The sequence below is a fragment of the Toxorhynchites rutilus genome, chromosome 3 (genome assembly GCF_029784135.1).
Source record: "Toxorhynchites rutilus septentrionalis strain SRP chromosome 3, ASM2978413v1, whole genome shotgun sequence".
NCBI lineage: Eukaryota > Metazoa > Arthropoda > Insecta > Diptera > Culicidae > Toxorhynchites > Toxorhynchites rutilus.
This window is the reverse complement of record NC_073746.1, coordinates 239,593,775-239,612,362: the sequence shown is the minus strand read 5'-3', so window position 1 is coordinate 239,612,362 and position 18,588 is coordinate 239,593,775. Positions and strand designations below refer to the sequence as shown.

At 37.5% G+C, this 18,588-nt stretch overlaps 1 protein-coding gene and 1 non-coding gene across 2 annotated transcripts; both read right to left on the bottom strand.

Moving 5' to 3' along the window:
* Positions 1 to 7,227: 7,227 nt before the first annotated feature.
* Positions 7,228 to 17,614, bottom strand: LOC129776682 (cytochrome P450 4c21-like). The gene is made up of 6 exons (XM_055782475.1): positions 16,987 to 17,614; positions 16,668 to 16,920; positions 16,477 to 16,603; positions 7,992 to 8,171; positions 7,509 to 7,932; positions 7,228 to 7,448 (listed from the first exon to the last, which is right to left on the bottom strand). The coding sequence occupies exons 1-6, from the start codon at positions 17,336 to 17,338 to the stop codon at positions 7,267 to 7,269; spliced, it is 1,518 nt and encodes a 505-aa protein (XP_055638450.1). The 5' UTR covers positions 17,339 to 17,614; the 3' UTR covers positions 7,228 to 7,266.
* Positions 12,995 to 13,132, bottom strand: LOC129780711 (U4 spliceosomal RNA). The gene has a single exon (XR_008744008.1). It is a non-coding gene; the product is annotated as a U4 spliceosomal RNA (small nuclear RNA).
* Positions 17,615 to 18,588: the final 974 nt, after the last annotated feature.

Genomic DNA, 18,588 nt, shown 5'->3' with positions numbered 1-18,588 from the left:
ATAAAGGCTGCATCTCTCGATGATCTCACAGGCTGAACCAAAAGTGCTTAGTAGAAGTTCAAGGATTGAAAGAAGTGCATATAACCGGATACACGCCTAGCCAAAATGTTAACAATTTGGCGGGGAGATCGAAAGCATCAGCGAGATTATAAAACCGCTCCTCGTCACTTTTTCCGATGAACAGCAGTCCATTTCCGATCACTGGATAACATGGTTGCAATGTAGGTAAAACTTTTGCAAACGACATTTTTCTCTAAACTTAACGTTAGAATAATTGAGAGCAAAATGAGGATCATCACGACACGACTAAATTTGTGACACTATGGTTCTTGGAGAGTGTGCTTATTACTGACACAGAAACCAAACATGTTAAAGAATTCGGATTGCGAAGGGTATTTAATAGTTCACGTTTGACAAACAAACCTGTCCATCATGGTCATTATATTACGAAAAAAGGATAGACTTTACGATGTAAATATTTAGCATGGATGTCGCAAAAAAATTGATTGCGTATTAAGTCTAATTTATTATGCAAGAGTGAATTCCCTAGCGTTAATATGAAAAACATCAACTAATAGCTGTCGTAGTTTAGATCATTCAGCTTGTCTATCGACACCTTCTTCGCCCCGTCGTCCAGATCTGGGTGACGAGTGTATTTCGAGTGTATCTTTATGTCGTCTATAGTAAGTTCTTCTAACATATCGTCCAGGTCTTCACTTGCGTATAGTTCCCGAATATCCGAATCGGAACTCGATGAAATAATACTTCAAACTTTTCTTCTAACGCTTCGCACTATTTCGTCGTCACTACTTCCCTCGCTTTCAGAATTACTTTTACGCCGCCCGATGAACATTTTGAGGATAAAAAATAAAATAATTTTAGAAATTTTTTTTAAGTTAAACGGTTTAATTGTGATTAAACATAATAATGTACTAAAAGCTAGTAAATAATTAGGCAAGTAGCAGTTATCAGTTATCACACCTCGTGGGACATATGATGACTAATTGTGAATAATGGAAATTCAACGTGCCCCACGTGCCTAATTATTTACTAGCTTTTAGTACATTATTATGTTTAATCACTGTTAAACCGTTTAACTTAAAAAGTTTTTTTTTACTTATTTTATTTTCTAGTTTTTAGTACATTATCTGTTTCATTACAATATTTCTCTACAATAAAACCATTGTACTGTATTCTATCAGTCAAATAATTTCATTTGATACCGATATTGAGTGGATTGCAGAAAATACATAGTGTGTTCTCTAAGTCAAGTTCGTTCGTTTGATACACATATCTCAATCAACCTTTTTTTTAAGATGATATGGAATCAGCTATTTTGTAGCGGCGGCCAAATTGGATTTTTCAAGATAAGCAGTTTTAAAATGACAGCAGAGATAAAGGTGTTTTATGAATTCGGTTAGTTCCTATTGGTCAAATTTCTATTAATGTGGGACAACCCTACAGACATACAAACATACATACAAACAGTTCAAGCTAAATAAAACCGTTTAATAAAGTAATTTGCTATTTTGTGATCGCGGCTATATTGAACTTGCATTTTTCATAAATAACAGTGTTCTACTAGTTAAGCCCTTTCATTTGATACCCATATGAATGGGGTTTTGACATAACATGTAGTCCGCCATTTGATAGTGGCAGCCATCTTGTGTTTTCATTTTTCATAAATAATCGTATTCTACTAGTCAAGCCTTTTCATTTGATACCCATATTAACGGAGTTTTGATATAATATGTAGTCCGCCATTTGGTAGTGGCAGCCATCTTGGATTTGCATTTTTCATGAATAACTGTGTTCTACTAGTCAAGCCTTTTCAGTTGATATCCATATTAACGGGGTTTTGACATAATATATAGTCCGCCATTTGGTAGTGGCAGCTATCTTGGATTTGTATTTTTAAAATAACCGAATTTTTTTTGTGCGATTTTTTTTATGCGAATTTCTGTTTTTGTGCGGGTTTTTTTGTGCGGTGTACGAAAAGAAGCATATTTGACGAAGTTATCGTCCATTTAGTTTTTCGATGGTTTATATGCATTTCAGTGCGAAAAAAAGCATATTTGCGTCTCAATTATCCACTTCTGAAATCATTCCCCTCCTCCCATCAAATGCTCTAAGTTTTTCTAAGTTTTTGCATGACATGATATCTAACAGCATCACGTTTCGAGCATGCAACTAAAAGCACAAAACTTCGCAACCGCAGAGGCAAACTGTCCCATCGCAAAGCAGGGAAACAAAAGGAAATTGGACAGTGAACGGTGTGGTTTTGGGTTATTTTCTTGGGGGAAACGTTTTTATGCGGTCCCTATCTACCGGGCAAAAAAGTTTTTTTCAAAATGTGTACCGAACACGATTTTTTAAAGCTGCAGCTGAAGTTTTGCACGATTTTTTCATGGGACTTTTTTGAGTGGTCCCTATCCCACGCACAAAAAAAAGATTTGCCTGTATTTTCAATGTCGAATTCCCCCAGGCAGCTTGGTTTTGATGTCTCTGTTAGGGACCCGCCGCAAGTGTCGTCAATTACGACCAATCAGAAGTGGGTTTTTCTGTTAGGATAGGGGTTGAAATTTTTCAATTGTTCGATAGTTAGTTTCATGACATATTATTTTTATCAATATAAAAAATTGTTATGGAGTGCCAAAATCGATTGACGTAAAAATTTCATCAATCCATCATGAAATGACTGAGCAATAAGCAATTGAAATTGGACAATTTTCACAATGTGCTCGGTTTTCGATTTTGAATTGGGCGCCATTTTGTGGTGGCTACCGTTTTGGATTTGCATTTTTCATAAATAACTGTGTTCTACTAGTCAAGCCCTTTCGTTTGATACCCATATTGATGAGATTTTGGAAAACCCATATCGTTGAAGTTTTGAGAAAATCATTGGCAACACTGTACAGTTGGCTTAAAAATAGTTTTAATTTTTTTTATTATTTCTAAGTTTTATAATCAGCAGTCAGTTGATTTCATTCGGATTCAACAGAAAAGTAGTCCTGAATCGAACCCGAATGCATTATTATTGTTACCCGCTTATTTCATTAGCGCACCGAGAGTTGAATTTGGACCCCGCAAGAAACTCGACCGAATCGCTCTGGGTGACTGAAGAGAGAGCTCAACTCGCAGGTGTAGAACAGCAGAATGGCTTTAGCGCTTTCCCCAGAAAGAAAACCACCAGTCGCGTTTTTGACGTAGGACTACGTCTAACCGGAAGACATAGGGGGTGAAATGGAATTCTAGGTACTGAACAAGTAGGAAAAAATGCAAGATTTGGAACGCTTATAACTCGAGCATTTCTCAATAGATCGCAAAGGTTTTTGCATCAATTGATAGGAAATATATTTACGCATCTATCATAACGTATAACATTTCATTTTTCTTGAGATAAATAATTGAATAATTGTGAAATATCAAGCATTGTCAAAATGCACTATGTGCCCATTTTTGATTGGTCCATTTTGTGCTACTCAAATCGTACCGACCAAAACGGGCAGCCAGAGCAGCAGCGAAATAGAATGAAGCACGATTGGAAAGGAAAAAGAAAAAAATGAACGAAACATTGGTCGCAGTCTCACACATGCGTAATTCTCGAGCCAGCCAGTCAGCTTAAAAATCCCCGCTCCGCTGCCGTAACGATCATTCTCATTCAAACCGTACACCACATCGGTTCGCATCACAACACATCAACAAACCAACCCAAGCAGCCATGTCTGGACATAGTAAAGGAGGAAAAGTGAAGGGAAAGGCGAAATCCCGCTCGAACCGTGTTGATCTGGAGTACCCCGCAAGGGTAGCTAGGCCGAGCGCGTTAGTACCAGTTCACCAGTCCACCTAGCCGGCGTTATATAGTTTCGGCCGCCGAAGTGATCGAGTTAGCTGGTAAAGCTGCTCGCGACGATAAGAAAACCCGCATTCGGAACAGAACACATTCGGTTCGGTGGACATCAAGACAACAGGACAACAGGAGATGAAAATGAAACAATATATTTAAAATATATATTTAACAAAAGCTGTCCCCTTTGTATAGTCCTACGTCACTCCGGTTATGTCCCCGACATTACCCACCCGTCTTTTTTAAATGTCAGACCAACTACATCAATATATCTTTGACACAGCATGGAAACATCAACAATAACAACACTTGCAAGTATCAAATATCAATCTACATGTTATTAAGTATTACCTCAAAGGAATCGTACCTCTGGGCATCGTTCGTACAACGTAAACTAAGCGCCAAACAAGCGTTCGCATGCATGCATACAGAGCCATACATTGGTGGCTTGAAACTACTAGGAATATAAACAGTTCTCATCATTTTGCGCTATTCTCAAAAGAAACGCTTCTGTTAATATTACTGGCCTCGAAAAAAGTTGCATTGCTTTCTCATGCTCGAGAGAAGCGCAGCTGTCATCTTTAGTGGAGGAAGTTTTGCTACTGGCAAGCGAAACCTAATCACATACAAAATCCCAGAACGACATTTACTTTCTTGGTGACTAAACAAGCGAAATAAACTCTTTTTGTTGATATTAACAACCTCGACAATAGTAGGAATGCTTCATTATGATCAATACTAGCGCAAATGCAATCCTAGTTGAAGGCAGTTTTGCGACTGGCACGCGAACCCAAATAACTAATAACATTCCAGTAAGACATTCAATGTGCTTGCTATCCCCCAAATATTTTTTTGGCGCACAACCTTAACGCCTGCTTCACCATAACGTCAGTTTATTGCATTGATGCATTCTCAAAGGCACCAACGAATCCCTTATGATGACGAAAAACAAACAATGTTAATTGCTTGGAAAAAGACTGAATAATGCCACACAGCTTGTACTCTGCTGTAACACCCATCGATGCGAATTCGCTGATGAGTATGTCAAGAGCGATTGCCTTCACCACCAGCGGGGGGAGCTTGATTTTGGTTGCTGCCTGGGTAACGGCGTTTACGTTTTCGACCGACGCGCCGAAATCGCCTACTTCGCTGTTGTTCGATGCGGTGTCACACTCGCGAAGGCTCGGTTCAGTGCGAGCACTTTTCACTGCACCAACATCGCGTGCATCATTAAATGACGCTTGCCTCGAAATTTTATTGCCCCTGGCAATGCGTTCGTTTTTTGCAGGGCTCGAGTCTGCCTTCCTCTTCTTCTTGCTCATCACACATTACGCGAAGCGTCCAATTCATGATGCGGAAAGAAAAACACACGATAGGAATAACGCGAAAAACGAACAGAAAAACCAAACGACCACTGGTGGGGTCCAATCTTAGATCGAAGCGCAGCGAAAGCGAAGTGAACTGGATTGCTCAACAGTCCGATGCAGAATGAATATTTGCCTTTCTTTCTTTCTTTGTTTTTAAGAGGCTTTAAACTTTGAAGTTCATTCGCCTCTAAATATATTTGCCTCAGCGAGATCCACTGTTTATACTCTAGGCAAGTATTCCCCTCTATTCTTCTACTTTTCCTTTGTTCACGGAGACTTTAAATCCTACGATTTCCCCTTCGTTGGTCGTCGATAAGTTGCTCGTTATTGACAGCTCTGTTCGGGAAAGCACACAAATGGACAGAACAAATGTGTGGGAAAATGGAAACTCTTAAAGTATCATGAATTTTAACCATTTACAAACCAGGGGATTTAAATGTATAGCATAATAAACAAGTCTTAGGGAATTTCCAATTCGTTTAGTATGTAAATCGCCAAAATCCGTTCGCGGCGAAAATAGTTATTAACGTTAACTTTATTTCATAAAAACGTGACCTGTTTCCTGATTTGACCTGACCCTTAATGAAAGACGTAGTTCTACGTCAAAAGGAAGAGGTTCATTCGTCGCATCGTGACGGGTGATAAAAATGGGTTCATTACAGCAACTCAGAAGAAATAATAATAATGTCATGAAAATTATCCAGTCATGCATCCACGCTGTATGCAGGACAGGACAATGTCATTTGTGAGCATATTTAGTTCTCGAGAAACATTTCATTCCTTAAGTACTTAGCACGAAAATACTACTATTCGTATTATCATGTGTGATACTTTTTCATTGCTGAGATGCAACTTTAACGCTTTTCACGTTAAATAAAGAACTATAATACAAACAGATCGAAAAACAAGTGCGTTGAATGTGTCTTGTGAATTGGTGGATTGATTGAGAAGCAATTACATATTGCACGATTATATAGCATTGTGAGTGTTTGGACATCAATATCATATGTTCTTTTCTTTTCGGATTTGTATGCTAACTACTGGTGTTTTGAATAGTTATGGGTGTGTTTTCCTTTATTTTTGGAAATTCCGATATAGTGGTTCTCAGATTTTCCCCAAATGTGGTAATTTTGTTCTATATCGCAAAATATCACAAACGTATTTTTTCAATTTTTTATTGGGATGCCTATCTCCATTTTAGGGTGGCCGAAAAATCAATTATTTCCACTTTCTCCCAAAAATAACTTTTCATAACTTTTGAACCACTGATCCGATCCAGATGATCACATGTCAAATTGAAGCTAATGAGCTAGCCTTTCATTAAAAAAAATATTGAGCCCACAAAAACAATGGATTTTGTTTTCGCAATTATTGAATGCAGTCGTTTTTTATAGTTTTCATGGCTTTGGACTAGAGGGCACTATATTTTTATTTTTTTCCTGGAAAGCTGAGGATTTTTTATATAGCATATCTCGATATCATCGATGCTATTTTTTTCGTTTTTTAGATATGATTTTCCAAAGTTAAACTATAGTCGGAAAAAAAAGTTTTTGAAAAATGTCATTTTTGGGAAAACGTTGAAAAAATGATTGTTTGGACCACCCTAAAATGGAAATGGTCACCCTAACGAAATAATGAAAAATACGGTTCTAATAGTTTGCAATAAAGAACAAAACTACAACTTTTCATAGAAATCTAAAAACCACTATATCGGTTTCACACGGAATGGCTGCATAGACATATGTTATGACAATCACACATTGACATTATGGAAATAAATGTCAATGACCCGATAAAACATGTTGGTCAGATCTGTGCAACACGTTTCAATGTTACGAAACTGATCGTTAATGCATGGATATATCGCTCCCAATAATTTTGTCAAGCACAAAAGACGCTACATTTATTCCCTGATCAAAGTAATACTATATTGAGACGACGAAGTTCATCTAGGAACGATTGAAGAAACATTGAAGAAGAACATCATTTACAGTACAGACATGTTTTTTTTATTGATATCAATGAAGAGAAAGCAACATGTGACACTTGTATCTAGCTTACGAAGAGTGGTGAGAATTTTCGTTGTTCGAGAATAATTTGAGGTTCTTTGGTTGTCCTCAGCAGGGCGTCAAACTCAAATCGCAAATCTTCCAGCTTCATGTTAGATGACAGTGAAAAGTTCCTCAACAAATGTACCAGAATAATCTTCATACTGATCATTGCATATCGACTACCTGCATAAAATATTGTAATCACTTTTAAACTGTTTCATTGATTCTGTTTCGTAAATATACCGATGCAATTCCGGTTTCCTCCACTGAACGGGAGAAACGCGAATGGATGACGACCACTGCTTCGCTCCGGGGTGAAATTTTCTGGATCAAACTTGTCCGCGTTCGGTCCCCAAACTTCTTTATTCCGATGCATATTGTATATGCTTACTAAATAGAACATACCTTTTGGAACCTTCATCCCGTCCAATTCAAATTCTGCAATTCCTTCACGCATGAGGTGTGGACCAATGGGGTACAATCGAAGACATTCTTTGAGGAACATTTCGGTGTACTCTAACTGTTTCAACGTTTCCTGTGTGAAGTTGACTGGGTCCTCCAATGGAAATACCTCTACAATTTCCTTGTACACTTTCTCCTGGATTTGGGGATACGACGCGAGCACGAGTGCAGCATAGCCCAGTTCCGTACCTGACGTATCCGAGCCCTTTCATGTTAGAAGAAATTATTTGCTTCGCTACTACGTTTACCCAAAAAAAAACTTACTCCGACAATAACGGTATACACATTGTGTATAACTTCAATGTCTTCTAGTTTATTGGCTTCTTGGAGTTCCAACAATTGATCGATAAAGATTTGCGGCCGTCGGTATCCATCGTCATCAGTTTCATCACTCTCGGCACGATTCGCTTGTTTACTTCGACAGTTAACGGCATCCTGAAGAATCTATGGGCGAAACCAAATACAACGGCTCCTGTTAAGTTGACTACAATTGGTAGGATGTCTGGTAATACGGTAATGCACTATAATTTGAAACAATCTAACAGCGAATTGAACCATGTAGGTGAACCATAAATGAATTGTATAGATGGCCGAAAAAATTGTCATTTTCCTCGACATCGATACCCCAGGTTCTTTCACCAATCCTTCAAAACTGTAACTACAGAGACAAACACGTGATCAACAGAATTCAGTAGAGCAAATCGAAAATTTAAAATATTCGGAACGTTGTGTGGAGTTCAATCTCTCGAATGGCCCTAACGTTCCAGTGGAACTTTTGCATTCTCAACGTCGATATTACTTGCGTCATTTTATTAGTACTTCTTAGTTGAGATTTCTTTGCCGGATAACACGCCATGAATGCATTCTGGAGTGGCAAGCTTCAGAATACGCGTATATATTTTCAAACGGTTTTGACGTAGGTCAACGTCTTTCATTTCTAAACATTTCTAAAATCAAAGTGGTATGATAAACACTTCATTCGAAAGATAAAATTTCTTCGCGTTATATACTTAATTTTTCATCCAAAAACTCGTTTCAATAGCCTTAAAATTGCTTTCAATACAGGCTATCGGTATATAAGCGAGCGCCGCTCGGAAATCCACTCAGTTATAATTGAACAACGATTGGAGCATGTTGTCGCTGTTCTGGTGAAGCTAACTTCGTTTATCATGAAAGCGCTGATGAACGGTATCACCAAGAGTCTGTTTGTCCACCTTAGGCTAGAAGGGAATCCATCAGGAGGAGAGTGATGCCACAAACGGTTCCGCTTGAGACATCGGAGCAGCCACCACACACACACATACACGCACGGAACTATTTTCGTTTGGTTGCCATCCAGCGTCGAAAAGATTCCGGAAAGATGTTAACGTTGCTGAAAAATAATCTGCCAGTTCCCCAGGGAATTGAAAAAAAAACATTCAAGCGAATGAGTTTATTTGAATGTTTTCCAACCATATAACACTGTGACCAAATACATTTGGTTTTGTGATTTTTCAATCAATTGCAATAAACAGGTGGTTACCGAGTTCGCATTAACCACTGGTGGGCTGCGAGTATCGAGGATAATCTGGAAAGATGTTATCGTTGCTGAAAAATAATCCGCCAGTTCCCTTGGAATTGAAAAATACATTTCGTTGTGAAACCAAGTCCGTTTTGCACAAACGTTTTATTGATGTGCTTTTAGTTACAAATTTCAATTCATTAGCTTACAAAAATTCTTCAGATTATCATTAAACTCACAATCTTGGTGGTCATTACCAGAAGGAAAAATGTTTGAGTTCCTCTCTAATGACTCTATGTTATTCCTGTTCAATGCTCAGAGCAGTTAATACAAATAATCGTTTGCACTAAGAATGACAATAGTTAATAGTGCTTGGTATTATAGCAGTTTTCAAATCTATAGACTTCACCTGAATAAAGAAAGGACTATCAATAATTCAGCTTCGATCAGATAACGTTTTGATGACAGATCGCTCTACTCTACTGATTGCTTATTTTGCTGAATATTGTGCCTTCAACGTAACGCTCTCGTTTTCGAAATCCCCCAAATATTCATATATTCAAATATACCACAGATATAACCCACTTCCTATTATTACTAAACGGCTTTGTTCAGCTTGACCTGTTTGTAATTATGTGTATGTTTGTATGGCTGTGTATGTATTTCATGATCTTGAAAATCAAAGATGGTCGCAATAAAATGACGGATTACATATTTTCTCAAAGCCCAATTAATAAGGGAATTAAATAAAGAGGCTAGACTAATAGAACACAATTATTAATGAATAATTCAAATCCAAGATGGCCGCAGTTACAAAATGGCCATTTACTTTTCTATGCAACTCTCGTATATGAGTATCAAATAAAATATTGTTTGTTATTAAATAAAGTACACACCTATAATTTTGTTGTCATTATAATTATGCGTATTCCATAATTTCAAAAATCTGGTTTGGCCGCCACTAATGACTGATCTCATATTTTTTTCAGATAAAAAGCTGATTGGAATATGTGTATCAATTGAATAGGCTTGACTTGGATAACACACTACATTAAAGTCAACATAAATCCAAAAAGGTCACCGCAACAAAATGGTCGACTATGTAGTTTTCGCAACACCCTTAATGTTAATATCAAATGAACGGATTGACTAATAGAATACAGTACATCATAAATGAAGTAAGAAATAAAATTTAAAAAAAAATAGTTGAATGTTTTCATTGTAGAGGAAAATACTAATGATAGAGATAATGTACTAAAAACTACAAAATAAAAAAAAGTAAGAAAAGCATTTAAATTGAATGGTTTTATTGTGATTAATCGTAATAATAATAATACAGATGATGTTATAGTACATAATAGTACTAAAAAGTACTTAGTACTTAGTTATAGTACTAAAAAAATAATGAAACATGTAGCAGTTATTAGTTATTACACCCATTCCGTCATTAATCTAGGGCAGGAACTCTCAAACTTTCTTGGGCAAGAGACCCGTTTCCTAGATATTAGTGATACCATCGACCCCTATAGCCAAAACTCTTTGACAAAATTGCCTCATTCATGCAAAATTCTTACCAATTGACATTGCTCAAGTGAGTAAAGTTGACATCATTTTCTCATCAATAAATAGACATAACAATAATACAGGGTTTTCCATTTCGGGCTTCCGAAAGTATACAGCCCTGCGCTGACAATCGTTTGACATAGCTGTCAACCAAAGCGTCATATCGTTAGTTGAATGTCTGCCATTTTACAATATGAATCATTTTAGCATCGCACAACGTGTTAATTTTTTTTATACTATATAATTTTGTAATTATACTATAAAAATAATGAAAAACCGGCAAATGTTTTTCGAGCATTACGGACGGATTTTGGTCGTCATGGACGGCCTACAGAGCACACAATCGCTAATGTAGTGCGTAAATTCGAACAAACTGGATATTGTGAAACCTGTGCATCATCGTAATGTGCGTTCGGCCGAAAATATTGCTGCTGTTGCTGCCAGTGTGGAGGATGACCCGAATGTTTCGATTCCACGGCGTGCTCAGCAATTGGGCTTGTCAAACACATCATTGTGGCGAATTTTGCATTTGGACTTGCACCTACATCCATATAAATTCCAACTGGTACAAAAATTAGAGCGTGGTGACCATGGAATGCGTCGGGCATACGTCGATTGGGTGAACGAACAACAGCAGCAAAATGCTGAATTTCGCATCAAATTTTCTTCAGCGATGAGGCACATTTCGAGCTCTTTGGCTATGTGAACACCCAAAATTTCCGTATATGAGGCTCAGAAAATCCACACGTGATTGTTGAGAGGCCATTGCATCGGCCAAAAGTCAGTGTTTGGTGCGCATTATGGTCTGGTGGAGTCATCGGGCCGTATTTCTTTGAAAATGAGGACGGCGAGACGGTAACTGTGAATGGTGAGCGCTATGGCCGCATGTTAACCGATTTTTTTTTGTTGATGAAATGGATACGGATGACATGTGGTTTCAGCAGGACGGCGCCACGTGCCACACAACACGACCGAACATGGCCATATTGCGAACGAAATTTCCGGATCAAGGTGTACGAGGAAGCCCTAGGTGGACATTTGAAAGATGTTGTATTTCACACATAATGGCATAAACCAAACTTTAATTTGAAATAAAAGTTTCATCGAAATTGGAATTCTAAGTGTGTTTTATTTCAATTTACTTTCGGTATTTAAAGTTGGAAAACCCTGTACATTCTTCTAAAATATTAATCATTCTTATAACGAGTTGGTTCACGTAACACAATTTATACAGTACCTTGAAAGTTTCTAATAAGAACTTGTGTTAATCAAAATGGGTCGATTTTTAGACCATGTCAACCACCAAAATCTCTTTTCGTTCAGTCGACCTCTGAAAAACCGACCCCTTGGATCACTTTGAGCACCCCTGAGTGAGTTTAAAATACGTTTGGGGTGTAACGTTATGAGAAGAAATGAAACGGATATCCAGTAACTATCCGGCTACCGGCTACCGGACAGTGACTCATTATCCGGTCAGATACCGGATAGTTGAAAAAAAAATTCTTATTAACATAAGATAAATTATAACACAGTAGCATGTAAACATCATTCACACGTGAGTAAAAATAATATGTGATTACGAACATGTCAAAATGTTATTGAAATTGAATTATTATCAACTTATATCATCAAAGTTTTACTCAGCTCCATCGCTTTTGTTTCGTTTCGTTTAACATTTCGTTTCGTATTCTCAGAAGATTCGCCTCAAGATATTTTTGTAAGATTATTTTGATTTAAATGATTTTTCGTCTGTCTGCTCACATTCCGAGAACACCAAAATGGTCTGACCTGAACCTCGGGTCTAAAAAGGTTGCAATCAGATAATTGTGATCTTCTTCTGAGTAGTTCAAACGACCTCTCCAGCGTTTAAAGAAGTTCTCATGCGAAAAAAGTTCGGTGTTCCTTGTGCAGTCCCGTCCTTATCCAAATACTTTTTTGATGCAGGAACATGTGGCATTACCTCTTATATATAAAAGTCCAACGCCCAAGCCTTACAGTTGTCGAGTCTTCAAATTAGTGCATTTGCACCGATCATAACAATTTCGATTTGTAATGAAGTGAGTGTACCCATTCTCAGACTACCATTTCTGAAGGCAGTTTTAAGTTTGTTCTCAATCTCAATAATTGATTGCTGATTGCATGTAACTCTTACTCTTACTCGGCCAGTGTCCGAATTATCTCAATAACCTCACAGAAATATATTTATAATAGTATAAAACCATTACTGTTCTAAATTCCTTGTAGAAAACATGATACATTATTAATAGGATTTTTTTTCAATCAGCAATAATCGCACCTCGGTATAATCTCATTGGTTGCGATATCGCCACTTCGCAAAGCTAGATTGGATACTTACTCTAAACGAAAAATTAAATATTTGTTCAAAAATTTTATTCAAAAAATGTATTTATTTCTTTCTCACACTTAACATTTTATTTGAACCATGTCACATACCGTTTCTCTCAATTTTGCAAATAAGGAGCCGAATATCCGGCCGCTGGATATCCGGCTATCCGGCCTCGAAGCTGCCCGGATATTCGATATCCGATATCCGGTATCCGGCCAAGCCACTGTCCATTTCATCACTAGTTTTGAGTGTTAATTCATATCGTACTGAGCTGTAAAAATATTTTTTCTATAGAAAAGCCAAATTACACCAATATTTTTATTACTTTATTGCTCAATAAAGTTATACAAAATAGAATGAAATTGATGGTAAGTGGTAGCTTATAATCTAAGCTATCATTTGATGGCAAAAAATTACCATATGGGTAGAGGCAAATGAACTAAAAAGTTTAAAGCCCCTATAATACAAACAAGGCAGGAAGGAATTGCCATATGGTTGTATTGCAAAGCTATGAAAAATTATGAAGTTGCTATTCGATTTTCTGAACACTTGGTACGATATGGGGTAATACCTCTTAAAGGGCTGGACGAAGTGGTATGACAATCATTTCATTCGAAATATACGAGGGTCGTTTGAAAAGTCCGTACAAAAACAGAGAGATGAAACTATTGGCGCCATTCGAAGTTATGTTTAGCACCTCATAGAAGAACACACACTATGTTTCAGCCAGATCAGCCTGTTTCTCGGACTGTGTTTGGCATTTGCTTGAATCGAAGAAGTCAAGTACCATCGCAACCAGTGACTTAGGAGATCAACAAATTTTCATGAGTAACGAATATGATTTTATTGAAGTGTAAATTGACTTTTTTCAGGTTAAAACTCACTGTCCTCGTTATATTGCAGACAATAACAAAAGTGTTCAATTTATTCATTCACTACTCGTTTCAATCTGTCAGCATATACAAGGTATGACAGATGACTTTCGATAAAAATAGAGATTAATGGGGGTCTCCGTAGCCACATTGGTTGCGCGTTCGCTTAGTAAGCGATCGATCGTGAGTTCAAAACTCAGGGCCCTCATTGACCATCTTTGTGTTGTTACAGAATAGCTACGTCCACGCAACAATCATCAGCGTGGAGATCGATCCACGGTCGAAATAAAATCGATTCATCCATACAACTGCTCTGCTCTGCAAGACACATCGGGCTGCTGTTCTATAAATAACTCAACAATGATCAATCAACTGTCTCCGCTGTCCGGTGGTCCAACTGGATAATGTAAGAACAGAAAGAATACTCTTACGCCTAAATGGCTACTGTGTGAATGTACCATATGTAATGGTATAGAAGGAATACTGGCGAATGGCAACTGTGTAATGTGCTAATTATAGATATGATAACCATGTGACATGTACACGATTAAAATTCGGCTCTGTTACAGCTAAAATGCTAATGAGCCTTAAATAAATGAATGGGATAAAAAAAATAGAGATTCACACTGGATGATCCGGAATTTTGTTTTTCAATTTTCAAAATGTTTAGTTTTCATATGCGCTGTCAAATTGCCCCGCAGACCGGGGCGAGTTGAAGCGCTGAATTATCGTTAATTCAATGTGTGGTTTTACATCTCGAACTATTTAAAACTGATTTATGAAACATGAAAATATTTTGCTCACAGTGACTAATCTGAGCTTCTTCTTCTTCTTTTTTTTTTGCCTCTGGATGCATTCTCAGTCTATGCACAAAGTAAGCATAGTGTAGAACTTTCACTGACGCGCTGAAACAAGTTTGAAGAAAATTTTCATACCGTTTGGTAGAAAGAGTGTGTGTATGATTAAATAACACGCAAGAATTATTAATATTGCGCTTTGTTGAAGGTAAATAATGGTTAGAGTGCTACTGGATGTATGGGAAAAAGTGACCTTCGACTTTTCAAAGGGAACTTGAGTAAAAATTTTGATTCCCACGATAAACTACCCTATGCAATATATCAGCTTTGAGTTTTTTGAAAACCGAAAAATCACCCAAGGGGAGAGTGAAGGAAATTGGGGTTTTTGAAAAAAAAATGTTGATGCCAAATGTCTTCAATTTGCACGGAACGTCGAGATCTACTGTCATCTCGATTTTTTTTTGTCAAATATCGACACTTTGGGACTTGGTCGTTTTTAGTCTGTAATGTCGATTTTTGCCGAAAATTTTGTTGTTCCTCAATATTGTATATGTAAACCGTGGCATGCCAAGTGCCGGTTGGACGATCCTCGATGACCCACACCCGAATTCTCAGCTCAGATTATTCCGGTTAAATGGGAGATCCCAAATCCCGGATATGTTGTTGAACTGGCGATCTGTTCAACGGAAACACTTAATGGATAATTGTGTTAGGGAGGGTTAGAAACAATTCAAATATACCTTTGTTCTTCAAAAAAACAACAAAAAAAAACAAAAACAAAAAAAAATAGTGAAACTCTTAAATAAACTAGCTTTATGACTGCAGTTACTGTAAAAACTAATTAAAATGAAATAAAATTAGAACACTACTTTTTACTTAAGAAATAATATTTCACTCAAGTACCTTTTTGTACTTTTCCCAATTGAAAAAAAAAATGTTCCGCTCTTCCACCGCTACGCAAAAGAATAGGCCGAGAGTACCCAAAAATTACAAATTCTACCAAAAGGTATACTTAATTTCTGCCCGAAATATTTTTTGCAAAGAAATTCGCCGTGTATTCCTTTTACATTTATACTCGTTTGAGAGGAGTTGGGAGCAATAGAGAATTTCGACGCATAGATGGCATCGCGTTTTATTCATTCTGAACTAGTTATTATAGTTTATATTTTAGTCTTGAAAAAGGCCAATTCGGAACATTAAACTCTTCGATTCAATTTTTGTAAATTCAAGTATTGTTTAAAGCTAAAAGGATATTTTCCAGCCGAGAGAGTTGTGTTATTCGGTGCAAAACTAAAGATGAAACTTTGTTCCACAGCAATTGGCGCCACCACCACACAACCGATCCGGTTCGAATTTTCTGTTACCGCACAACGAAAGCTACGACATAGTATAATTTGTGGATCATTTCTATGTGAAATGATAATTTTTGGAGATGTGATTTCTACAATTTTTGCTTACTGTCGAGCGGATTGGATTTAGTGTTAACAAAATGGCGAAGACATAATCTGGGGAAACTTTTTTGTGGTTAATATCTCCATTCTAGCATTGAAATATAGAAAAAAAATTAACACGAATAAAGAATTGGGTCTAATAGTTTGAAGATGCATTCCAATTCGTTCGCGATATAATTATTAATCATAATGATACGTTTGGTGTTTTAGTAACCCACCTGGTTAGCGTAGTTGTAAGCTTCTGTTCGCATTAGCTGTTCTTCTCTATACTCCTTTGTCAGTTGGTAGATCCTTTCCCAATACAAGTGCATGTTGAGAATTCGCGCTGATGCCAGATTAAATATTCTGAAAAAAAACGCCCTGCGTTAGTTCAGGTGGATCACTCCATACCACTAACGTTCTAGATCACCCTATAATCAATGTCATAAGTTTATTCACGCCCGGATTTTTATTGCAATCAGCACCGATAGTGGTTGCACAGACCATCTCCAGTGTACACCGATTCACATAATCCGTAATATTTATCGATTCGCCCTCCGGAAGAGCAGCAAGTGTTTGGACCAGATTTTGTGCACATCTGTCGAAGATTGGCACAAATCCGTTCAAAATTTTCTGATTGAATGTCGGGTTCAGGTGTTTCCGTTGCTTCTTCCATACGTTGTCTGTCGGTTACGAGCAAATTCAATTACATTTGTCCTTTTTCATTGTGATATTTTATGCTAACTCACAGTGTGCCCCAAAAAGTCCATAATCTAATTTGAAGAAATTGTAAATAAATGGTTTCTGCATACAGTTTGGATTTGTGAGGATTTTTTGAGCCATGCTAGGATCACTTGTACATATAACGGGATACACGCCTAGCCACATTTTAAATAATTTGGCGGGGTTGTTTAGCACACCAGCCAGATTGTAGAACCGTTCTTCACCACTCTTCCCGAGGAACAAAAGTCCATTTCCGACCACTGGATAACATGGTTGCACTGTCAGCAGATCTTTTGCGAACAACATTTTTCTCTGGAACCGAACATATTGCACTAGACTTAACACTATAATGATCGAGAACAAAATGAGGATCATCATGACACGGGAAAGGTTCACGATCTGGAGATAGTCCTTAGGGAGTGTGCTTGTTTCTGACACAGAATGGGAACTTGATCAAGAACTCGGATTGCGAAGGGCTTTTAATCTTTCACATTTGACGAACCGAACCTGCCTATCATGGCCGTCACGTTAGGAAAAAAGATTCATGTAAACATTCTGCATTGATGACGCCAAGCGTAATTCCGTCGTGTGTTAATTTTTTTCCTGTTGTTTTTCGTGAAACCCCTACGTACGTACGTAAGAGTGAATTCCCTTGCTTGAATGAGCAAACACCCTCTAATATGCTAAATGGGTTCACAGGTCGATTACTGTCGCAATCCCGATCATTCAGTTCGAGTTGTACATTCTGTATCCGTTCGATGGATTATATCTGAAACATTTTCACAATTTTGCGTACTCTCTCTCTCTCTGTCCTTCTCCCTCTTATTTTCATACAATCATTTGTCCTACTCCTCCCCCAGCTCTACGGTGGATAAATCAAATTCCACTCACGTAGTTAAAACGATATGATCATGCGTAAATTCCCACCCACATGCGCGTGAGGTTTTAACAAGTTGTTGTTGACTGACAGGCTCCCGGAAATGCGTTCGTTCTGTTACGGCAAAACATCTTGCCGAGGTTAAAAAATAGTCCGATAAAAACATGCAAATCCGATGTTTTTACCTCTACGTTTTCGGGTAGTTTATAGCACCTAAAAGTTAACACCCCCAAAATCGTATCGTTGGTTATAATTCGAACTCATATAACGAATTCAGATACCTCTTCCGCGCAAGGGACATGCCCATTTTCCAAACCAGTTTTCAGCCCTCCGAGTCAAGATCGATAAGCATTAGGGGAAATCAGGGAAACCCGACACTGTGGGTAAAACAGACACCCCCTTGATTTTTCAAGTTAGAAGCAATTTTTTGAAAATTTTCCGATGTCCCCTGTAGACACTTGTCATTTCATAGGGTGGGTTTAGACTAGGGATATATTCATGTGAAGAAATATGATGAGATTTATAGAAATCGCATCAACCGTTTACACTAGCGTGAACTTCTATAATGAGTTTATTCATATTTTCGGTGAATTTATTCACCTGAAGTAGAACTGCATCCAACTTTAGTGATTTCTCACCAGTGAGAAATTCACAAGCGTTTACATATGCTGAACTTATTCAAGTTATATATACCTCGAATAAGTGTATCATATTTATTCTCACCCGTTTACACCTATTTTCACGTGAATAA

What these genes read in the sequence shown, in the direction of transcription:
- LOC129776682 (XM_055782475.1), bottom strand. Translation starts at nt 17,338, where the DNA reads ATGATGATCCTCATTTTGTTCTCGATCATTATAGTGTTAAGTCTAGTG. An exon ending in CTTATGACATTGATTATAGG is followed by an intron (nt 16,604 to 16,667) that starts GTGATCTAGAAC and finishes GTTTTTTTTCAG; the next exon opens with AATATTTAATCTGGCATCAG. An exon ending in TGTATACCGTTATTGTCGGA is followed by an intron (nt 7,933 to 7,991) that starts GTAAGTTTTTTT and finishes CTAACATGAAAG; the next exon opens with GGCTCGGATACGTCAGGTAC.